The sequence below is a fragment of the Opisthocomus hoazin genome, chromosome 2 (assembly GCF_030867145.1).
Source record: "Opisthocomus hoazin isolate bOpiHoa1 chromosome 2, bOpiHoa1.hap1, whole genome shotgun sequence".
Taxonomy (NCBI): domain Eukaryota; kingdom Metazoa; phylum Chordata; class Aves; order Opisthocomiformes; family Opisthocomidae; genus Opisthocomus; species Opisthocomus hoazin.
This window is the reverse complement of record NC_134415.1, coordinates 105,202,739-105,227,775: the sequence shown is the minus strand read 5'-3', so window position 1 is coordinate 105,227,775 and position 25,037 is coordinate 105,202,739. Positions and strand designations below refer to the sequence as shown.

The following is a 25,037-nucleotide window of genomic DNA, read 5'->3' as shown; positions in this document are numbered from 1 at the left end:
AATTCTGTTAACGAATTGCCAGAAATAGCCCTTTAGCTGACTACCATGCAAGAGTTGCCTGTAGTAAATTGAAGAACCAGTACTGAGAGTACAAAAAGCAACCCAGAACATACCAATCCTTTAAACGAGGTAAACTGGACAAAGTCAGTATGACTGTAAAGTGAAGTCCTATAATGCAGTGTAAATTTGTCAGTGTAATTGCAGTTTAGCAGATAATCATAAATTTTATTAAGAAGCTATAAATATATAAAATTAATCTGTATGTGACATTCGACAGTGCTCTTCAACAGTCTCCAGGATTATAAACTCATAGTAATGAACATCTGTAAATGCGGTCTGTTGGAAAGCGACAAAGAGAGAATGGCCTTGCTTTGGCCCTACGCTGCTGTCGGTGCAAATGCAGTTGTGTTGCTTCCCACCGGTCCTGCTGTGAGCTGCAGAAGCACCACAGTACTCTCTTTAGTGTGTGTGAGATGCTTGGACTCTGTGTAAAGTGAGTAGCAAGTCTTGGAGAGCAAGGGATGTTAATTTTATCAGCGGCGAGCGAAAGCAGTCACTGACACAAGCAGGTGCGATTGAAGTGCTTTGGAGGGCTTCCATTTGCTTGTGCTAATAGTAGATTTGGCCCCAAGTTTCCAAGTCATCAAGTAGGCTGTGAGCTGTGGTTGTGTTGCTGCTTTTGTCTTTACTCTGTTAGGAAAGTCTGGTCTCTTCCATTTCATGCAGGCGATAAACAGTCGCATCTTACCATAGAATGTGAAAACCAAAATGACTGCAAATAAGCCTGTGATTAGGACATTCGAAAGGCTGAAAGGACTGGTAATTCAGTGTGATGAATGCTGTCATCTCTCTGTGACCCTTGGCGTCTTATCCCAGTTGCTGTCAGGGTGATGAAATTAATGCCTGTTGTGTTTGTGCACATGTCTCAGATCAGACGAGGACTAAATGTTCTTCAACTTTTTTTTTTTTTGTTGTAGTTATATTTGATATTTTGTATTGAGTGGCGGTGAAGAAATAATAAAGAAATCATCACTCGGACTGCTTCCTGAAGGATCGTTTTCCATCTGAAAGGCTTTGACAGTTGAGTGAAATCCATGACTGAAGTAATGTGCATGGATTTTGTTCACTGCTTGTGTCGGCTCTCTTCCTTACCCCCACTTCCTACTGAATAGGAATTGTTGAAAGTGGTGCTTTCATTAAAGGCGCTATGAAATTCTGGTTTTTGTTGTCATTATGGGACTCTAGAAGGGCTGTGGGAATCAGATGCTACCTCAGTGGTGTTTAGCAGAGCTGTAGTATTTTTAACAGTTATTTCGGAAAATACAAGACATCCCTGTTACACAATGCAGTGTGCTTTCTGGATTGGTATTGAAACTTGGACCTGCTGTGTCTCAGCAAGGTTGAAAACTGCTTAGGATTAGAGCTAATTAAAACTTTGGGGAGACACTGTGCTGCTGATCTCTTGATGATGCATTCCAGTGGAGTAGAGCCCAGGCTGTGTTTCGTGTCTTGGGTTCCTAAGGAATCTGTGAGGAGAGCTCAGTGTCTGAGCTTGGGATGGATGCTTAGTCTTCTAGCTTTTGGCCAATTTCCTTTGAAAGTGAGGGTTACGCGGTCTGTGCCCATCTCTATTCCCAGGACAGCAGCCTTCCCAGATGAGGTTATCTTCACTTACTCCCCACTTTCCCTTTTCAAGCTGTTCAGCCATTCAGCAGGTAATTCAGGTGGTCCCGAGGCAGAGGTGGGAAGCAAAAGAGGCAGCACAAGTCATAACGGTCAAGCTGCAGCGTACTCGCATCAGGGAGATGCTTCTGGTTGCTGTTGGTGAGGTGGGTTGTCATCTCCTAGGAGCCTCGTTCTTCCCTCCCAGCAGTGGAGGAGGCATCGTAACCAGGCTTCGTCAAGGCAGGGTGAAGGTTCATCTTCTGACTGCTTTCTGTCGGTAGGTGTGAGTGACAGGGTCTGACTCCCCTTGAGATGAGGACCCATTTCCTGGGCCAGTGCTGTAACTGGAAGGTCAAAAGGAGACATCGCTTTTCACTCTTCTCCGGCTGTGTTTGCAAAGAAAGTGCTGGCGATTGTGTCTTGGCATGAGCCTGGTTTTATGAACCTGCAATTGAGTTCCCCGACCTTTCCTCCCAGTTGGCCAGCTCTGGAGTGGGAGTGTGCTGGGATGGTGCAGGAGCTGAGCGGGAAGGCGCAGAGCTACAGGGATGGCAAGCAACACTAGTGTTGCTGTTTAGCAAGACCGTGCTAGCTGTTGTGTGACATGTTGAGAGGTTAAAATAATGGTAACTTGTCACTTATTTGCGATGACAGAAATAATGAAATAAGGGTCTTGGAGGAGTGATAGAAATTTGGGGATTGCCGTGGTGCAAAGATTGGAAAGAAACTGGAGAATGCAGTGAAGTGAATCATTTTTGTGTGATAAACTTTTGAAAGAAGCCCAGTGAAATTTTTCTGCTGTGATACTGGTTCCATGAGGACAGTTTACCCTTGGCTCATCTCATTAGAGATTTCAATGCACAGCTGTCTCCAGAGTCCTGTGTGTGATTGTAGCAGAAATTAAGTGAAAGCTGCTAAGCCTGAGCGATGCAGCTTTCAGATTGAGGTGGATGCCAAATTTTAGACTCTTACGCTCAACTGTGGTGTGAGGCAGCAAAAATAGATACATTAGGTCTGTAAGCTTTATGCTCTTTCCTTTTTAGATATTGCAAAAGATGTATTTGCATGCATCTTAATTTATGTTCTGTCTGCCTTTGGCTATCATTCTGAAGGTGAAAATTAAATCCTTCATGACTCTGGTTCATTAGGATATCAGCTGGAGTTCTGGTGTGCTGCAGATTTGGCTCTGGGGCAATCTGGAAGGAATTTGGTACGGGGAGATTCCACATTTGGTGCCGGTCCTGATCATCTCCCACCTCCTGCGCATTATATGAAAAATAAAATAAAAAAAGTTAAATCTGAGGTCTGTTACCATTTTTGGAAATCAAGTGTCAGCTACCTGAACCAAAAGAGCTGTTTGGGCTCATCAATTAGAAGCTTTGTTTGGAGATTTGCCTAGCATATGTTTTCTTATTGGCAGGTTGCAATGGAACCTGAATTTTGTATCAACCTTATCTAATACAGTCTGCAATTTAAAACTAATATGTAAGTTTTCATTTTAAAGTTAACCAAATATATTTATGAGAGTTATAGAAAGTCAAGTATTTATCAGGTAGGAAAAGCTAAGGAGTCAAAGGGCAGGTTTGAATGTACTTACAAATTCTGATTCCAAGTATTTTACTTGGCCAGTAAGTTTTACAGTGTCATGGTTTGATTTTAAATTTTCCTGGGTTTGTAATTTGAATACCTTAAGATTTTTAGTATATTCAGTTCTTAATATAAGTTGTCTGATTTTACATAATTTGTTGCATTTGAAGATACAAATGGTATTTATCACAGTTTTTAAAATTCAACTTTTTTTGTTGTTGTTTAAATGTGTGTGAGTTTTATACACTTTCCTGTTTTTGCATTTAAGTGTGTTTTGGTAGATACTGGGCCATGAAGTTTTACAGTGCTCTTCCATGCCCTTTTCTTCTGCTTGCATAGTATGTCCCGATACTTTATGTAAGGATGATTGTTAATTGAGAAGTTTTTTCTCTTGGTACTCTACCGTCAGACACTGTCCTTGCTAGGAGAAGATTCTATTCTTGGTTAAACATTTGACTCCAATTCTTTCAAACTATTTACCTCAGGCTTACAGGGTACCTTTTTTTCTCGGTTTTAGTTGTGTTAGATAAAGTAGGCTCAGATGTCAGGGATTTTGACATTACAATTATGAGGAAGCGTATCTTCTCAGGGGAAAAATATTCTTTAATTTTGTTCTGTCAATTTGAATTTGTGCTATGAAGCAATTTGGGATGAAAAAACAGGGAAATTATTTTCTTCTTTTGTTCATTTCATTTCTGTCACGTATTACTTGTCATCTTGCCTGTTATAACTAGCTCCTCAGTGTGGGACTAGGAAATTATAGAGTTTATGCTAGTTTGATTTTTTTTAAATGTAAAATTAGCTACCCACGATTTGTCCAAATCTGTACTTGAGGGCATAACTGGATATGAAGAAAAATAATTATTTTGGATGATTTTGAACTGTATTGTGGTAGTTGCGATAATTTTTCCCCTGGAGCTTATGGATTGACTTGGAGTTATCCCGTCCTATTTTCTGACGCTGCTTGGGAATCTGAGGACATGCGTGTTTCTTTTCACGTAAGCAAACGTGGTGCACAGTCCTGAGCACGCTGCAGGTGAACTGGCTCATTCACATGCTGTGGTGGTGTGCAGGTACTGGAGTGAGTTTAACAGTGGCTGTTTTTTGAGGCAGATTCAAGTTTGCGGTGTTCGGGTCTGGAGCCCGATGAGTTGCAGCTAGGTCAGGTACCTCCCTGCATGTTCTCATTCGCTGTGTAATGATTCCTTTGCCTCACCTTGAAAGTCCTAGTGCTTAATTTCTAAATACTTACTGGAAATGACACGTGGAAGAGCTTTCAAAAATCTTACTGCACAATCACAAGCAGAGGATGTAGAGGTTTGTTAATGAACCCCTTTCCCATGCATGTTGACTCATTGGTAACTTCACACCAGTTCTGTCTGTACTTTATACAAATGCCTGTACAAGTATTACAATTAAAGGTAAAATCAACTCCTCCTGGGAGTCCTTTGCATTTAGAAGCAAGGCTGTTGTTATAAAGAGCTCTAGCTGGAGGAACACTGCAAACTGCCACAAAGTTTCCTGCTTCTGGCTGGTACGAGGTGCACAAAGGATAGCGTTTCCAGAATGTGCTCAGTGTACCAAGGCACGGTAGCTGCTAGTTTGGGGGGGGTCGGGGGGTGGACGGAATGGGACACAGACATTAGGTATTTCCCACTACAGAAGACTAATAAAATAAACAATAGCTGCATTAAATGTGGGTCACTTTTCCTTTCTTTTAAGGAAATTACAGAAATCTGCGGGAAGAAATCTTCAGAGGTGCCAAAGGCTGAAAAGGGAGACTATTTCTCTCCTAATGAAGCAGGTGGAATACTTCCTTCCACTCTTGTACTGAAAGGCATGTTCAGGTTTTGCATAATACCAAGATGCTAGATGTTCAGAAAAACCCTCCTGTTGAAATCTCCGCTTATAAATAATCTCCTTTCACATGTGCTCTATATGTATTTGAAATACGTGCAGTATTTGTGAAAGAAGTGCAATTACTGGTTATTCATAAAAAAGTTATTTGATGCTCAAAGTTTGACTTTCCCAAGTGGTCACTAATTGTAATTGTGGGCCATTCCATGGTCCATGCCATAGAACTGCACTGTAATCAAAAGCAAATCATTTGTAGAAAGATACAGGAAATTGTTTAGGCATTGAAAGTAGGATTTTTTTCAGAATTTAGATGCCAAAATCTCAAAATTATGTTCATAAGTCCTGCTTTTTTCTGTCACCAAGAAGTTATACAGATGTCTTTTTTTGTTCTTTTTTTTTTAAGGTTCCTCAGATGGCTAAGGAGTCCAGGCAGGAATGAAGTATTAATGTGTGTGCTTAAAGCAAAGTTCCCAACTCATGTATAGCCCTGACTGGAATCCAGAAGCAAAGCTCCTGAATGTACACAGTACTGTCAAAATATATTTAACATATGCTGACAAGACTGGGAACCTCAAAAAAAGTTTTAGCTCTTCTTTCTTTCTATTTAAACAAACAAATGGAAACCGAAAGGGACTAAATTTTGGTACCTCTCTAACTTCATGAGTTAGAACACAAACTCAACGTACAGGATGCACCTCTTTGAAAAAGATGATTTAGCAGTTTGTTTTCAGAAGAGAGAATCCCCGCTCTGTGGATGTACTTTCTAACAGCAGTGAGGAGCGCGTTAGGGTGGGGTGGGATTTAAAATCTGCATCTGCTTTCAGTGAGCTAGACTGTGGCAATTCAAGGCTGGCAGGCTCAGTGTCCCAGATTTTGCAAATCCGCTGCTGTAGCACTGAGCTCCCCCAGAAGCTAAGAGCTCCTGCTGAAAGGGTGATGTGCCATGGGTAACCACTGGAGACGTTTTGTGGAATCTGGTCTGGGCTGTTGTTTAAAGAAGCATAAACTAACTGCAATTGTCCCGACATACTTGGTATTATGGCAACTTACTTTCTCTGAAATTAGCCTTTTGGCCCCGATGGGATGTTCTGGTTATTACGTGTTTTTCCCAGAAATTCTGTCCTCTAGCACGTGCCCCTTCTCTAAACAATAGTTGCCACCCGAATCGCCCTCTGAATGAGAAGTCGTGAAACTATACACATCGCTGTCTAGGTAATGTTAGACGGGTATGAATAAAGTGGTTTGTGGTGTCCGACTCTAAATCACCGCCTGAGGCTTTGGGGAAGACTAAGGAAAGGTGCGTCGTGCTGCTGTAGGATTAAGTCCTTCACATCTCGGTCCTCTCTGTGGCATCTGTGAAAGCTGCAGGCAGGTGGGCATTGAAAACAAAACTAGTTTAGTTAAACACATGATATTTCTCATCTGTTGACAAGTGTCTCATTCCTTTTACAGGAATTGGGGGGGATGGGAGGTGGTGGTTATGGGTTTTCTTAGAATAAGTTATCCTGTTAAGAGTATTCAGAATAACATGGAATGTTTGCATCGTTTAGCCTGCTCCTGTAACTAGATGTTCTGAGTATATACTTTTTATTTAACTTTTCTCTGTGTGAACCTTTTCCAGCTTTTACTCTAAAATGAGAGTGGTAGTTATTGCTGTTTAATTGATTTCCTTCAGTAAGCTAATGGCAGTGAAACTATGAAGATTTTTCTTCAGACTGCCTGCCTGCAGTGAAAATTATTTAATTAGTTATAAAACTCTAGAAAATTAGGCAACTAATTCCTTATGGCCTAAAAAAACAGTAGTCAAATATGCACAGAATAAATGACTCCAAAGCTGTATTTTTACATAGGTATTACAAATTTTATTATAATTATTAAGAAGTTTTCATTGGCTCACAAGGTAACTGCATTTCCTTTAAGATTCTGTTGATTCTGATTCTTCCAGAATGAGCTTTCCCTTAATTCAGGGGTCAATTATCTGCAATTCAGAAGAGAAGCTGTAAAGCTTTTATGTTCAGCATCAGAACTAGACTTCTTCTATGCATGTAGCTAGTGCCATAGAGTGAAGCATAACCATTGATGTGTATAGCACTTTGTCAGTTTAGACCGTAAGACTAAAAGCTAGTATGAAAGCAAAAATGTACAGACTTCATACTTAGCATCACATGGTATGATTCAGTCCTGCATAATCCATACATGTTGCTAATACAGTCTTCTTACAGGAAGGAAATAAAATGGCAGTAGCTGTATTTTTTGAAATTCTCTGCTTTCTGGTTCAGTCGAATGATTTTTTTTAAAAAATTGCAATACATATAGGAATCTTCTCAATATTCCCCAGATCTCTGTCTCTTGGTAATGGTTTTCTTCACTGACCCCCCCCCCAGTAAAATACATAGCTGCAGAATATTTGAGTGAACTCTCTGCTTCAATAAAACGGACTGTATTGTGATTTTATTGTTTGATGCTGAGCCTGAGCAGCAGACTTCAGACTTGTGTAATTATGTATCGAGCAGATAGTCTCTTTAGTTAAAGAGGTTATGAGGTGTAGCAATAATATGACCATTATCTAAAATGTGGATGTGACCTAAAGGTATTTTTGGGAAAATTATACTTAAAGGTAAACTTACTTTTAAATCTAGAGAAAAAGCAACTAAAAATCAAAACATGTAAGTCCTTTCTTCTGTCCTATTCATATTCTTTGTGCTGTAGGCAAGTGAAACCCATATCTGTTAAATGCAAATAAAAGTGCTTCTCTGTCTTCTATGAAGAAAAATAAACATTTGAAATTCTTACAGTAGAACATCTGAAAACCTGAGAAATTTGTCAGCACCAAGTACAAGTTCTCCATTTGTATCCTGTCTTGAGCCTACTTCTTGTCAAACAGGGTAAATAGATTCTGTGATCTGAGGTACTTTCTCTAGGAGTTCAAAGGACTGGTTGTGTCATCAGGCAGGTTTTTAGACTCAGAGAGAATCTGAACAGCTTCGCATAAGATGCCTGCGTCAATGCTGCGGGAGTCAGCTTGCGCAGGGTTACGCGCTAACTTCAGAAGTCGTATCTGGTAGTTGCTTTTGGTGGTTTGTTGATGCAAGCTCCACCCGTTCGCCACAAAAACTATATCCAGACTTTTTAACAAACAGTTGAGAAATACATCCTAGGATACTATTTATTTTTAAAAGCACTCATATCATAGTAGTGCCCTGCTAGCAAAGACGCTCTTGTGTGAAAGAGTGTGCAGTTCCAGTTGTAAAAGTGGTCAGGAAGGAATAGCAGAATGGAGAGAAGTGCATATTGCGAAGATAGCACAGTTGAGTATATGAAGCTTGTATGGTTGCTTTTAAGTGAAGTGTTGGTGTATTGAATGTTCTGTTTCTCCTCTTATCCTCCAGGAGAGGCAAGGAGGTTTCTCCTGCTATTATCCTACTGCTTTTATCCTTCTTTCCAGTTGCTATTCCCTGTGCTTGATGGTGACATTTTTCCTGATCAGAATGCTCCATCTTCTCTGCAAAGTGCCCTGGTGCACATCAGTTTTGTTGAAGTAACAGCAAAGAACGGAGCATCATTCTGCAATTCACACCTGGTTCCTCGGAATAGAGAAGGGAGGAGGGTTAAGAAGTCTGAGGAACCAAGAATGAGTGTGCTGATAGACATGTGATAGGCCGTCAGGTGAGATGAGTTTTTATCAATAACCAACTGTGTTGCCTAACTGCCACTGAAGCAGAAGTGCCAGATCTGCTTGCATGTCAGCTCCTGAACTGCTCCTATTATCAGCCACATCCAGTTATCATATTAAGGTAATGCCTTTGCTAGGAGTTTGATACGGTCACCAGTTGACTTGCAAGCAGGTCTTCTGATCTTGTGGTTACTTTTACCTCTTAAATTATTTTTGTCACGGCCCTGTTTACTGAGCGGACGTAGCTAAGATGTGATTAAATGACCTGTTTGATTTTCTTTGGTATGTGCAGATTTCATAAGCTTGAAGTAAAACTCTAAACTGGGAGTGTCCACCTAGCTGCAGTGAAGCCTTATGCAAATTATGAGTTATTCAGGTGTGGCTGCCGTGCAGGACTGTTTTACATAGCTACATGATCTACCCTGTTAGCACAGCCGTAGTTGAGTATGTTGCACTTGGAAGAAGCTGAGGCTGCTAGGGCAGCTGACACCAGTGTCATCAGATCACCCAGGAGCTCCCATTTGCATGCCTGGATCAGCCTGTTGCTGAATTTGTGAGTTCTCCCGTCAGGAGAGCTTGCTGTAACCTCCTGCCAAGGGATCAGAGCTTCCTCTGGCCACCAAACTGAGGTGTGCCCGTGCCTGCCGAGCGTGTGAACAGCTTGGCATGTGGCATCCAGGGAAGGTGGGGACCAGCCTTGCCACAGGAGGGGGTCTGTTAGCATCCAGTTTCCTGTATTTGAGACCTCACTGAATTGAATTTGACAGCGCCGCTGTGCAAACAGATGTGAAAGACCCGTATTAACAGTAACTGTATTACCCATTATTGTGAACTGGGCTGTGAAACAACGAAAACATGGCTAAAAGCAGACATTTTAATGTTCTGTACACAAGTAATGTTTGCAGTGTTAGACTGTGAATCTGCATTTTAAATATTTTTCCTCTAATCTCTGCTTACTTTGGCTTGCTGTGTTACTCTTCCTTTTAGCTTGTTTTCTTTGCTTGGCTTCATTTTGCCTTTTTTTTTTTTTTCTTATTTTTTAACAAAGCAGCACCTATTCAAATGAACAGGTTCCTCACTTGCTTCATCGTGGCAGACAGGACATTGATCTTCTTAGCCTTTCAAGCTGAGCCATAGACAGAATGCCTGTATACTGTGGCATATCTGAACCACCAGGTCTGTTAGCTTCTGAAACTGAGAATTTCCTCCCAGGTATGACCTGCACCATTTGTCTGTTGCTGGCCTGCAAGTGCCCTGCCGAGAGGAGGACCACCCTCTGGTGCTGGGCAGACCCCAGGAACGGCACTGGCCTTCTGGGGAGCACTAGGAGTCTCTTGGCTACTCTAATCTCTTCGGGTTGCTTCAAAAGGGGCACGCGCACAGCCTGGTGCTGGGGACACTTGTTTCTGTATTGCTGTCCCTGATCGATCACTTGAGCGCTGGCCTTCACCGTGGTGCCCAGATCTGTTCTGCACCAGCAGACAAAGAGGGAGCCAGTCACGGCTCAGTCTGCAGCGGGGAATTCTGCCGAGTTAGCTACTAGCAACAGCAGAGAGTCAGAGGTTTTCTGGAGACCATGGAGAAGAGTACTGTAGCATTTCCTTCTGCAGCTATAATATACATCAGGTTCTCTCTCTGGTTTGCCTAAAAGCATCAGATTGCCAGAAATTGAAGGTTTGCCATGAGAGAACTCTTCCCCTGCTTACCGACAAGCAGATGATTTCTTCAGACATCGTCTCAGAGGGATTCAAAGCTCTTAACTGTTAGCCCTCTGCTGTGCAAGGTCTGTGATAATTTCCAGAAACACAACAATAAAGAACAGATGCTTTGTTCTCAGGAGAGCTGTGTGGCTGCCCACAGAGTGGGTGTCTCCTGTAAAATCTGAAGCAGCCTCAAGAGAATGCAGGTTGGAAGTTGCCATTCTTACCTCGTTGTAATAACAGTTGCATCGTAAGTTTATAGCTCTCGGTTCCTAGCCGTGAATGTCCAGTACGTGGATAGCTGTTTGATGGCCGTTCATGAACTGTGTAAGCCTTTTCTTGATATTACTGAAATGCTGAAGGCAGTGCTGAAGTGAATGATGCTGCAGTTAAAGCTGTTGCATCCTCTTAGGCTGAGCCATCTGAGCAAATAAAATAGAGTTTCCAAATTCTTTCACTCCTGCCTTTGCTTTGAAAAAATATCCCAGTTTTTGTGTTTAATGACAACTAAATGTAAATAGGAAAACAGAGATTTTTTTGTTGTTGTTCTGTACAATAGTATGGCTATTTTAGCATGAATAAAAAATTTTGGTCCATTACATGTAAACATGTGTAACTGTTACGGTAAGACTTAACGTTGTACGTAGAAATCGCTTACAGTAACAATGAGTGGGTGTTCCTCTGGGATTACAAACTGAACTAGGTCCAATCTTATTGAAATAAAAAATAGTACAGATTAACTGTTACATTTGGCAGTCACAATCATACATACTTTTTCAAGGGAGTGATCCTTTATATTTGTTTTTACTCATGCAATAGTCACAAGTGAATGCTTTGAATTGTGGCTCTGATTACACTGAGATTTTGACTATGTACATTAAAGTGGAAATTTTTACAAGTTGAAGTTACGTATTTCAAACCCTGTTTCTTGTGGGGGGCAGGTCTTACAGTGTCAAGGGCAGATGTTGTTTTCTTCTTATTTTCTTACATTTTAAAAAAGCACAGACAGCATTCAGGACCTTCTAGTTTAGTGATTTGTTGTATTGGGCCTTTTCCCTTCCAGTCTTTCTCAGAAACTGCATAGTGGAGTCTTAACTTGAAATAAAAGAAAACAGTATTTGTGGACCTAGTGCCTAACACTGCTGGAAATATGTACTTGAAAAATGAAGCTTTAACTCTGTAAGTGAGAGTAGGAAGATAATTTTTTATTTCAGTGGCATTTTTGCACCTGAACTGTACGATCAGACCCTCTGACTGCTACTTTGCAATAAATTGTATTCAGCAGTAAGGCTATAAATTCTCCTGGAACTTTGATGAGAAAATTACTCCTACAGCTTTTCAAAATCTTGTTTGAATTTCTTGGATACTGTTCAGAATATACTTGTCAGCTGATCTGTTACAAATAATACTCAGTTAAAATTTATTGTGCATGCCTTTTTTTGGAGAAAAACTAATTCAAAGAAGTAATGTTCTCTTCACTGTATGCTGGATGATCTCTTGTTCACATATTTGTGGAGTATCTTGGTTTGCCAATATTTGATTTTTTGCCTTGAAAACAAAATTTGATCAACAATTGGATTAAGTTGCATTTTTGAAGAAAAATGAACAGCATGAAAGTAAAACGTACAGCTTTATGTGGGGTTTGCCTGGTGTTACAGTACAAGGCGTTACCTATCTGGTGTCGCAGTTTAACTGAGAGGTGGGCAGATTTTCCAGAGTTACTTGTAGAGGCCTGTTGTAGGGGAGGTCTCTAATACGAGACTTGGCATACTAAATGATATTAATCGAGATCTGAATGTTAGTTAGATATTCCTGATAAAATTCCCGAATGATCCAGGCTAGGGAAGTGATGATGATAAGTGGGTAAACCTTCCAAGTAGTGCTTTGGTTTTTGGCGAATGGAGTCACTTTGAAGAAGAGTATGTTTAACGCAGCTAAGTTCTGGAAACAAGGAGGACAGCAATTGGTATTAGCAGAGCAGGAGGGGAATGCTACCTAGAATGTACTGGTTGGAAAAACTCTGCTTCATTAGGTAATGAAAATATTAAAGATAATTAAATTGCTGCACGGATTATTCAGTTCAGAATTGAAATGTTTTAATTAATTCTCATTTTATATTTGAAATAAAATAATTTAATTGATCCGTTTTAAAAGCTGACTTGGATTACAGCTTCAGCATCTGGCTTTGTAGTCCTGCTCTCCGAAGGTTATTTCACTAGCAGGCAGTTATCTTTCAAGGGGGGAAACTACAAGGTTGAAGGTGTTTTTAATGTAACAGAGGAAAAAAAAAAAAGATGAAACCTGCTGATTGGAAGCTGAAGACCAATGTAAAGACACCCATCAACCTCATGGTTTTTTGTTCTTTTTTGATGTTTAAAATCATGGCAAATGATTGATATTTTGTTCTTGATCTGATGGAGGAAAATGTAGCATTTTAGACAGAATGATAACGAGTCTCTGGCTGAAGCATATCTTGTTCTTTAGAGGTATAAAGTTAAATGGTGGGTTTGTACGTGTCTATGGTTCCTCTTTGCCGGTAATTATATCAATGTAGGGATCTTGTGGGTATAGGTCAACTTCTGTGTATCCAGTTCAAGGCTGAGCCACAAGAACAGAACAGCTTTCTTAAGCCCTCATTAATTATTATTCATCGCTTTGTTGATAAGTCAGTTGTATGCATAATGGCTACTGATGTGGTGGTGGGGTGTTTTTCTGTTAATGGTGCTAACTTGCTGGCAGTTTTCCTAGTAAATAGCCAATTACTGCATTGGCTTATCACTGCCTAATACAATGAAAATAAATAATAAAATAATACTATATTTCTTTGTTTTTTTTAGGTAATAATCTATGGGGATTTGCCAAAACATAAAGAAAATGTAATATATTTATCAAATCATCAGTGTACAGGTTTGTATTCTTTTTGTTTGTCTTGGCACTTTTATAGATTTCAAAAATGTACTTGTCTGTTTACTGTGTCTCTTTCCAGCCTTCCCCAAACAAGCCAGAACTTCTAGTTCAGAAACCTGTAGTGATACTTACTTGTACAACGTGCGCTTTTTGTTTCATCAGTGTCAATTAAAAACTAGTTAAACTAACCATGTGGGGCTTTTCTCTTTGCAGTTGATTGGATTATTGCGGACATGCTGGCAATTAGGCAGAATGCTCTCGGGCATGTCCGATATGTCTTGAAAGATGGGTTAAAATGGCTTCCGCTGTACGGGTGGTATTTTTCACAGGTAAGCCTGTTCACTTTTCCCTTGCTGTGTGTGGGTCAAATACGTAAGATGTACTTTCCTTCCATTTATTGTATGTGCTGAGATGTAGTTTGGAGCTGGCACTTGTTTATTTGAACATGAAAATGTCTAACTACATTGAGGGAAACCAGCTGTGTATCTTAGTTGAGAGACATTTACTAAAGAATCACTTTACTTTTCTAAAAATATGTTTTCTAAGGGGTGTTTATTACTAGAAATAAAACTGTAGGGTCTGTTAGAAGCATTTCAGAATATTCTAGAACTTTGTTCTTTTTACAGTCCAAAAACCCTTTTAGCAGTAGATGTAAACACACGTTTTTCCTATGTATGGGAGTTTTTAAATCATACTACAAATTGGGAGTAAATTTAAATTGCTGTGGTGTACTTACTTATTTTTCAATTGTATGGTTTTAGCACAATGCAAAAGAGGAAAATTGGACCTTAGTATAGTGTGGAGGAAAAGCAGATCCAAGCTCTGTGAAGGTGTTGATGGTTTTGCTTTGGACTTCAGTTAAGCAAAAACCTCAGTCTAACAGTATTCCTATTAGTACCTTTTACTTTCTCCTCTTCCTGCATAATGCTCCTCTGGTTCCTTTCAGTTGGAGAGCTCAACCTGATGTGACTCAAAATTACACGAGTACTGAAGAAACAGTGTGCCATGGTCACTGTACAGCCGACACACTGAGCGGATGTGATCTTTAATCTAAAACGGTGGAGAACAGTATAGATGGCATTTACCTCCCAAAAGTCCTCTCTGTGTTAGTCATGTCTGTTCTTTGCTTTTTTTTGAAAGCAGGACTGATGCTATATACAAATGAAATTAAATGTAGAGGGGGATGTTTTTGGAAGTAGTGGTATGTTTTGCTAGGTGATCAGAAATGGCTTCACAGTATTTATCTCAGGATTTAGATGGCTGCTTCATTGTTAGAATGGAAGTGGATTAAGTTTTGGGCAACTGTTCCAAAGTACCTGTTCAATAAGATTTTTCTCCTTTGGCTTCTTGTCTTTGATCTTCACCTGTTTCCTGAACATTAATCTGCTTTCTACCCCCCCTGCCCCCACGCAGGCAAAGGAAAGCAAAAAAACACTTAGAAAAACACTGCTAGTAGAATTAGACAGTTTGATTGAAATGACCATCAGCCCTGTCCAAGAGGATGGGGAATATTGAGCGAAATACTGCAACTTGTACGATTTGAAATATATATAGTTTTGTAAAGGAATGCATGAAGAGTAGGCAGCTAGGGATGTATGTCCAAATAGGAGGCTTTACTCTGTTCCTCATCCTTGGCTGCACATTCCTCTCTCACTGCTTGCACTCTTGCCTCCGTGAGTCAAATCGGATCAGTTGTTTGCTAGAAGCAGCAAAAGGGGGCAAGTTTGGAGTATACGGCCGTGGATGGGAAGACAGGAGGAAGCAGGATAGCCGTTCTGTGGCAGATGACTCTGAAACTTTGCCTCCAAGAAGCTAATGTAAGTTGGACTGGGTTTAGAGGTCATTGGGTGAAGGGAGGTACAGACCCACGCAGAACCTAATGAGTATGCTGAAGAATAGGAAGCACCTTGAACGGCGGCCTTTCACACTCTTCTGGGTTGGACGTAGGTGCCTAATTTGAAAAGAGGTTCAGAGTCTTGGATCATGTCACGCCTATCTCTAGGGTATGAACAGTCTCACCACTTTATCTTAGAGCGCAGGTGGTGGTTGAGGTTCCTACTGTCTGTTCAGTGTGTAAGAGGTTAGAGTGTCCCCCGAGATACTGGGAGATCCGGGTTCGATGTTTTCAGCTTGATGGTTGAAAATGTTTGTTGTCTTCTGCATGAGTGTCTTAGACAGCAAGTAGGCTATAAATCTAGGCTGGAGCATGGGTGGTTGCCATCCTTTCTTCCAAAATTGCTAGACAAGAATTGTTTAGAAAAGAATGTGCTGCAGCGAAAGTAAGAAAACTGTTCACAATTTCTTTTTATTGGTGGATTTGCTGTCCCAGTCCCCTAGATAAGTATGAACTGTCACAGCCTGTCAAACCTCACGGAGGGTATCCTTTGGGAGAAAATGGACTTTTCTCTTGTTTAATGCTTGTCCCCACTAATGGTTCTGATTCTTTACATTTTTCTTCCACTAAAGGGACCAGTCTGCTGCATGGAAATATTTTGCTCTTTGTCCTTGCCTGTAGTCATTACACTGCTGGTGATTTAAGTCTGCTTTAATTAAAATACAGGTAGTATATATATTGCACCCGCTATCACTAGCTGTCCAAAAATTATTTTTTTCAAGATTTTGGAAAATTACTATTGCTATCTGGAATCTCCAGCACTCAGTTTCCTGACTGGTATATTGACTGTTAAAAGAAGGTTCCTGTGGAATTTAATCTGAATGTAGCCTACGTTTTTAATCAAAACATATATAGTAAATAAAATCTGTTCAGCTTTGGATACCTCAAAATATAAAACTACTGCAGGATTTAGTGGGAGGTGATTACATATATTTATATGTATATATGTATTTAGTTCAGTGACACAAATGAAAGGCAGCTTACTAACAGTGGTGATGCATGTGTGTTTAAATGACTGAGACGGGATGCAGCAGGACTGCAGTGCAAGCTAGTAAGTATTTTTATTGTTTTTATCACACCAAACAGTGCAAAAACATAAAACACTTCCTGTCCTTCCTGTTGATGTTCTGTCAGTGATGTCACTTACACTCCACTAAAAGTTTCCAGAGCCACGTAATTACGCCATGCTCACGGAATTCATATTCCCTACCTCAGGTAAACATCCTGTTTGGAAATAAACGTGGTCTGGATGTCCAGGAGAGCGAAATTCAGGCACAAAGGAAGTATATTTGTAAACATAATCCATTGTTGACCCAGAGAGGGGCTTTTAAAGTACAGCGGAAAAAAATTATAACCTTAAAACCAGTACTTCCAGAAATCTGTTTTGAAAAGCCTTCATATATTTGATCTCTTACTGAAAAGGAAATGCAATACAAATTGGGGAATATGAGCTATATACAATTGCATAACTAGCATTCTTCTTTGGAGGCAGCTATCTAATTGCAAGAAAAGAAAAGAACCACTTAAATTAACCTGTTATGTTCCAGGTTTGATTTATTAGGTAGAGCTATTTCTTTTCATAAAACTGGCTGTATTATTTTTGGATGGATCTGAATTTTTTTTTTCCCTATCTTTCTGCACCAAAATACAGCTAGCAGCTATTCATCTTATGCCATCTGGTGAGGCTGGGATGTAATTCTGATAAATATTTTTGATATCCCAGAATTTGATTGTCTTTTTAACGTAGGAAGTATTTCTTTGTCTTTTCTGTTATTTGGCATTGGCTTGTGCACACTTTTGGTTGTTACTGAATTTTAGCCAAATACTTAGCTACTATGGCATCTTGCCTCTCTTCAGCTCTGTGGCCCTGTGCCATAGGAGACCTGACGTATTTATGTAGTTGGGTTGTATGCAGCAAATGATGATCTTACAATATGTAATTTGTCTTTCCTTATGTTAAGTGACTCATATTTGCTTGAGAAGTACAAATCTATTTCTGAGCATTAAAAAGTCTGAGGTGGGGACACCAAGCCTATCTTTGGTGTTGTGGTGTCCCTAAGCAAACTGTACAACAGTAACTTCATTTCTCCAGGTTCACAAATTAAACAAGGAAAAGGTGGTTCAGTATTTTCCCAGTTTACTGCAGCTGGTTGGTAATTTGATAAATAAGGGAAGACTTTGATTCCAGCCTTCTCTCATTTATCAGAGCTTGACCTAACTGAGTTCACACAGAATGATGACTTACCAAATACATGGAAGTCTTGTATAGCAGATGTATTATTTCTCATACCAAACTGAGTTTGCCCTTCCTGGAAGCAGTTGTTGTAGTGAGTGTCACTGTACAGAAGAAAACTACTTCCCTTCAGTGGTGTCAGATCTTAAGAACGATCTTACATGTGGAGTGTGTAGATAACGTGTGGCACTCTGCTGCACAGCTGATGGAACATTTTTCTGTTCATGCCATTATCTATCCGGTACTGGTAAATTGTTTGTGGGGTGGTGCTGATACGATGCTCCAGCCTGCTAAAGGCCAAGCTCGGCGGACTGAGGGATTCCATTCTTGGGTTTGGTCCCCTGCCAGCCACAGCGGCACAGCTGAGTGTTGCAGCTGGCTACTTCACCTTGGACGGGAACCACAGACAATAACGCTAAGACAGAATATTTAATGTAGAGTTAATACACCATTGACTTTCTGTTCCTTTTCACTGCAGCTTTTGGAGAACAACTTAAAAACCATGTCAAATACCACTAGCTAAGCAACTGCGTGGCCATCTCTCCACACTATGAAAAGCAAAGGTTGAAAGCACTTTGCATAACCGCCTCTTCTGCCTGCTTCCTCCTAACCCCGCAAACTTTCTTCCTGTCCATGCCATGCTAATAAAATAATAGCTCCCTGCACACACACCACCACCTCTGTTCCTACAACGCACTGTATCTTTTGCTGAGAGAAGGCATATGAATGAGGTTCAGCTTTTAGTAGTTTTAATCTTACTGTCACCTTTCTGTTAAGGGTGCGTAAAACTGTAAATGGACAGAAATTATCTGACAAATCCTAATGCCAACAGTCAGGGTGGGCAGAAAAGAGTATTACAAAGTTAGGGAATTGGTTAGAAAACCTATGAAAACAGTGTACCTTAAAAATGAAATTTTGCTATTTGGAAGCTGCTTCCCCCTGCCCCTCCCCAGTATTCATGGTATCAATAGTTCATTTTGGAGCATGTAAACAAACATGCTCTTGTAGCCATGCTGTAAATAAAACAAAGGGATGGTAGAGAGAAATGATGGGGCAAATTTTATTTCTCTACAACTCTCTCTCTTTGTGTGTACTGTGCAGTAGTCCTTTTACTGAAGTTTTTGTGATAAATTGGGTGGATTAAGTTATAAAAACGGTGTTTTCCAGGAAATAGTCTAACTTTTTATAATGATTTTCAGTAAAAATACTTTTATAAAATCCTTTACCTTTTAAAGATTGTGTTACTTATTCAATTATTATCTCAGTATGTGACTTGTTTATTTAAAGTTTGATTCTCAAATAAAGTGCATAGGCGTTTTCAAGACCTACGATAGTTACTTTTGTGCTACTCAAAAATTTTGTATGTATAGGTACAATACTTGTAATTCCAGTATTTGCGTTAGTCATTATTTCAGAGCGGGCATGTAAAATTGAAAACATTGACCTGTAAGTACTTGTATGTGAGTAAGTTCAGTTACGTGATTTTTCCCTTGATACACGAGTTAAGCTGCTTGTTAATGTTGTCAGGAATAGGTAGATCCCTGGGGTCAGTTCCAATGCCATATTCCAGTTAATTATTTAATACCTTTAAACAAGACACTTCAGATGTCTTATAATTGTTTTTTTATTTTTTTAAATCTGATCTTTAAACAGATTTTGTGAACTTAGGTACATGCAAATGTAAAATTAGTTTTGGGTGCTTTCGTACTAGGAGAAAACGTCTTGTGGGCAATTTGCCATGTGAGTCATCAAAGTGACTTGTCACTGTTGTCTTGTTTGTTCCTCTATCAACTATTCTACATTAAATTACTTAAATATTTAATACTTTTCTCTTTTTTCCCCACTGTTAGCATGGAGGAGTCTATGTAAAAAGAAGTGCCAAATTCAATGAAAAAGAAATGAGAGAGAAGTTGCAGGCCCAGATGAAAGCTGAGACTCCGGTAAGATTATACCTTCCTTCCCCTCCATCTCATTGCTTTGACTTTTTTAATGGCAAAGGCTTCGTGGAGTAATGAGCCATGTCTGATACCTACAAACTGCAAGACGGTAATCACGGATTTGTTTTCCTTCTCTATTTTTACAGTTACTTACTGTGATTAGAGTCACACCTCTAACTAAACTTAGGAAAATTTGCCTAGTCCTTTGTGAATGATACAAACTTCATGATTCTGTCTGTAGAGGGCAGGGGGGATCTGAACTAGATCTTGGAACATAAACTGTAGCACCTTCCTTGAGAAACGACTGTCAGTGTTCCCTGTGTTTCAAAATACAACATTTTGGCTACTGTATTCTTGTCAGAGGCTAGTATTTTTGTAGAACAGCAATTGTTTGATCTTCTGAATCTCAGGAACAATTCTTACCAAATCTTAATTAGTCATCCCAATGATCAATCATTTTTAATGGCAGTGACATCTTAGTAACTCTGTCTGCTACGCCTGGAGGGGAAAAAAAACAAGAAAACCCGAACTCTTGATAATATTATATTTGAAGAATGGTTGTTAGTGCCAAGTGACTTTTCTCATGACTCCCTGTATGGTTTGTGGCTCCGTGGTTAGAATCACTGTGCTTTGCTTCCATTACTTGCTGTGCATTAAAATGTTTTGTGCCTTTTTGGCTAGACTTAAGAAAACCAACTCAGCAAGCCTTGATATAGAACAGTTACAGTTTCATTTGATTTAAAATGATGTAATCGGGACTTGCCACTCCAGATACTAAGTGGCAAACCTTTTATAAGCTGAGGCTCGTGTAAAAGGTGTGTGTAGGTTGTTTTGACCTTCATAAATAGTATTTTTTTTTTTTTGTACATAGTGTGTTTATGTTTGTGCGTATGTCTGTGTTGAAAAAGTAAACTGGCCTTAGGCTTACTAAGAGGATTAAGTGAGTAAAAAGTCCCTGTTCAAGACAATGCTCAAACTCATTTTGTCTTGAGCTAAGATTAACATGAACAGGGTTCTTTTTGTTTTTAATTAAGAGAAGAAAGTGGATCTATTTCCAGTTTTTAGCATGTAAGTTATGAGGGCCAGAAATACATTACAACAACTAAACTTTTCCTGTCCAATGTGTAATCTGATGATGTCCACATGGAGAAGATGGCCATATTCAATAGTGGTAACTTGTGTCCACATTACCAGGGAGGGTCCTGGGATTTGAAAAGGCTGCATTGCATCAGGTTATTTTCTGTATGTGAACGGCAAAGATTCTACTTCCTATAAAATTTGCAGTATAGTGGAATAAGTGAAGATAAATTGCAGTATGTATGAAACATATTTGTAGTCGTCCTCGTAAGTGATTGCTCTCCCTGCAGAGTGCTGGTTGGCTTTGCTGAAGTTAGTCTGGATGAAATACCCTAGCAGGGTGTTTTCCTCCATGGGTCCATGGACCTTTATGGCCCACCCAAACAGGAAGACCGGGCGGAGGAGGCCCTCTGTAGGCCCTGGTCCTTGTGGGGGACTTCAAGCACCCCAGTATTTGTTGGAGGGACAACACAGCAGGGCATAAGCAATCCAGGAGATTCCTGGAATGCACTGATGATAAATTCCTTCTCCAAGTGATAGAGCAGCCAATGAGGAGAGGTGCTATGCTGGACCTTGTTCTCATCAGCAAGGAGGGGCTGATGGTGAAAGTGAAGCTCAAGTGCAGCCTTGGCTGTAGTGACCATGAATTGGTGGAGTTCAAGATCCTTAGGGCAGCGAGGCGGATACACAGTAAGCTCACTACTGTGGACTTCAGGAGAGCAGGTTTTGGCCTCTTCAGGCACCTGCTTGGTAGAGTACCATAGGATAAAGCCCTGGAGGGAAGAGGGACACAAGAAAGCCCGCTAATATTCAGGGATCATCTCCTCCAAGCTCAGGAGCGATGCACCCTGGCAAAGAAGTAGTCAGGCAGAATCGCCAGGAGGCCTGCATGGGTGAACAAGGAGCTCCTGGACAAACTCAGACACAAAAAGGAAGCCTACAGAAGGTGAAAGCAAGGATAGGTAGCCTGACAGGAATACAGAGAAATTGTATGAGCAGGCATGGATTAGGTTAGGAAAGCTGAAGCCCTGACAGAATTAAATATGGTCAGGGACGTCAAGGGCAACAAGAAAAGCTTCTATAGGTATGTCAGTGATAAAAAGAAGACTAGGGAAAATGTGGACTCTCTCTGGAAGGAAACAGGAGACCTGGTTATCTGGGATACAGAGAAGGCTGAGGTACTCAAGGACTCTTTTGCCTCAGTCTTCACTGGCAATTGCTCCAGCCACACTGCGCAAGTTGCAGGAGGCACTGGGAGAGTGAAGAACCGCACACTGTAGGAGAAAGTCAGGTTTGAGATCATCTAAGAAACCTGAAGGTGCACAAGTCCATAGGACCTCATGAGAGGTCCTGAGGGAACTGGCAGATGAAATTGCTAAGCCATTCTCCGTTCGTTGACTGCGCCCTCAGCAAGTTTGCAGATGACACCAAGCTGTGTGGTGCAGTCAACGTGCTGGAGGGAAGAGATGCTGTGCAGAGGGACCTGGACAGACTTGAGAGCTGGGCCTGTGCGAACCTCGTGAAGTTCAACAAAAACAAGTGCAAGGCCCTGCACATTTGTCAGGGCAATCCCAAGCACAAATACAGGCTGGGCAAAGAATGGCTTGAGAGCAGCCCTAAAGAGAAGGACTTGGGGGTGCTGGTAGACAAGAAGCTCAACGTGGCTGGGCAGTGTGCGCTTGCAGCCCAGAAAGCCAATCGTATCCTGGGCTGCATCAAGAGAAGCGTGGCCAGCAGGTCAAGGGAGGTGATTCTGCCCCTCTGCTCTGCTCTGGTGAGATCCCACCTGGAGTCCTGCGTTCAGCTCTGGAGCCCTCAGCACAAAAGAGACATGGACCTGTTGGAGTGGGTCTAGAGGAGGGCCACAAAAATGATCAGAGGGATGGAATAGCTTTCCCATGAGGAAAGCCTGAGAGAGTTGGGGCTGTTCAGCCTGGAGAAGAGCAGGCTGTGGAGAGACCTTAGAGCAGCCTTCCAGTACCTCAAGGGGGCCTGCAAGAAAGCTGGAGAGGGACTTTTTACAAGGGCCTGTAGGGATAGGACAAGGGGTAATGTCTTCAAGGTGAAAGAGGGCAGATTTAGACTAGATATAAGGAAGAAATTCTTTACTATGAGGCTGGTGAGGCACTGGAACAGGTTGTCCCAGCGAAGTTGTGGCTGGCCCCTCCCTGGCAGTGTTCAAGGCCAGGCTGGATGGGACTTTGAGCAACCTGGTCTAGTGGAAGGTGTCCCTGCCCATGGCAGGGGGGTTGGAACCAGATGATCTTTAAGGTCCCTTCCAACCCAAACCATCCTATGATTCTATGATTTCTTGCTAGCCAGAAAGGCAGCTTCTGGTCAGTTCTGGCTTTCTGGCTTCCCTCTGCACCCCCTAAAATGCAGAGGTTTGTTGTAACAATAAGGTTTTGATTGTGATAAGAATCTGGATTTAATTCTGCATTAAATTAGTCTGCTTCATAGAAATGTGATTCTTTTTGACCATGTGCCTAGAAACTCATCTAATTCTGCATCTCTGGAAACCTCCAAATGATCTTCGGTGTTGCTTCAGTGCCATAAATTGACTGGACAGGCCAGTGTGTGATTTTAGTCCCGTTGGAGGGTAAGGGGAGGTTTAAGCATAAAGCTTTTCTTTAAAGGTCCATCTGCCAGGGGTTCTGCTTCCATGGTGGATGTCTGCATCTGATTAATAAATGAAGTAAATCCAGAAGGCCTTTTTTATGGAATCGTCTTTCTTCTCCCTCTTCAGTTGTGCATGGATTGAAAACCTATACCTAACCTATCTAAGCTAATGCCAAATGAATTTGGGATCACTTAGGTACACTGTTTTTTTGGTGTAATTTGGCTATCTGAAAGTTTGGTGGTGTTGGAAATGAGCACAGAGCCTGGACATGCTTACCAGGCAGTTGTTGCCATTTTCATCGTTACTGCCTAGAGTAGCAGTATAGAAGAGAAATTAAGTGCACCTGCTGCAGAAATGCATTCTGTTTTAAATGTCTTTCAGTCAAACCATATAGGGAGCAACATTTAAGTTTTACAAAATCAAAGCTGTCAAAAGTCTATTTAGTGAAACAAATGTTTGCATTTGCTGGGGTAAAAGACACAGACCATTCAGCTGTCACTTGAGGGAAGACTAAGTTTTCTATAATCGCCTTTATATGAGAACTTAAACATAGATGATATAAATGCCCTTTAACCTACAAGTACTACTGGGAGAAGAACATGATAACCTGTGTCCTTACTGCGTTATTCATGAAGAAACTTTGCAGTTCTGCAACTTAGCGTGACATTCACAAGCAACCATATTGCTTTTAAATGAAGACATTTTAATCAGTAAAGCAAGCACACCCTGAACTCATCAGCTTCATGCGAAAATGATTACTGCTCTGGAATTTTTATTAAAATTTATGCACTGGATGATACAGCTCAGGGTGGGCTTTTTCCACAGTTGAGCGAGCAGCTGTTAGTGCTTGGTCATTCTGTGCGAAGTTGGTGGAGCTCTTTCTTTAATGTAGTGTTAGAGAAAAGCTTGCCTTTCAGCTGCTAAGGAAAGAATTATATGCCAATAGAGAGGAGACGAACGGGAATCTGTGTTAAGGGTCACTTTGTTATTTACAGTTTCTCTCCACATACAGTTTAAACAAAAGAATCCAAATGATTAATGTTCAGTTTGCCTGGAGCCATCCCTGTTCCTATTAAGAAACTGAAGACACGTAGGAAGGCAAAACCAGTCTTCTGTTCTCGTGAGCATGGCAAGGCCTGTAGTTGTTTTACTGCCACATGGCATGTGGTGGTTCTTTTTTTCCTTTTTTGTTTTTTTAATGAAAAGTAAATTGAAGGTGGAACACAGACAGTAAAAATAAGGCTGCCTCTTTGCCTCTACATTCACAGTAGAACTGGATTAGTGATCTGGTATGCTTGATTCTGTGTAGGGACAGTGGACTGCGTGATGTTTCTTGCTCACCTTATGACTTCCACCTGCCTGCCTTAAGCAGCTCTTTTTTCTGTCTGGCTGGTCACAGTTGGTCCACCCTTCTTTCCACATGCAGCGCAGCAATATTAGACCGGGTTAAAACTCTGATGCTAGACTGAAATGCTGTTGCACCTGTGTCGTCTTAGTGGAGATCTTGAACTAATAAATTTTCTTATTTCTCTCTGGAAATTATTTTGCTTCTCAAACTGTCATTGAGCTATACACTCACATGGTTCCTTGTTGGGCCTTTTGCTGGCAAAACTCAGTTGCAATGATGTGATTTTGTTTAAAATTACACAAAATCTGGCTGATTGTTAACAAATTGCAATCTTACATCTTCTTGTGAGAGCAGAGACTGTCACATGGTTGGAAGGACACTTTTGTGTTAATATTTTTTTCATGTAAGCCGTAACAAGATAAACACATTTCTCAATGTAACAACATATCCAGCCGATAATTGATATATTCATTCTGCTTATTTTATAAAGTGAACTCTTCTGAGCAGCAAACTATTCGGTTTGATAACTGAAAAATGTA

General features: G+C 40.7%; 1 protein-coding gene across 2 annotated transcripts in view; it reads left to right on the top strand.

Annotated features, from left to right (window-relative positions):
* Positions 1–25,037, top strand: part of AGPAT5 (1-acylglycerol-3-phosphate O-acyltransferase 5) — a 60,622-nt gene that overhangs the window by 3,616 nt on the left and 31,969 nt on the right. For both annotated transcript variants that reach the window (XM_075414705.1, XM_075414704.1), the window contains exons 2-4: positions 13,320–13,389; positions 13,603–13,718; positions 19,367–19,456. In XM_075414705.1, the coding sequence (XP_075270820.1) occupies positions 13,320–13,389; positions 13,603–13,718; positions 19,367–19,456 (276 nt within the window). The remainder of the gene's footprint in view (positions 1–13,319; positions 13,390–13,602; positions 13,719–19,366; positions 19,457–25,037) is intronic.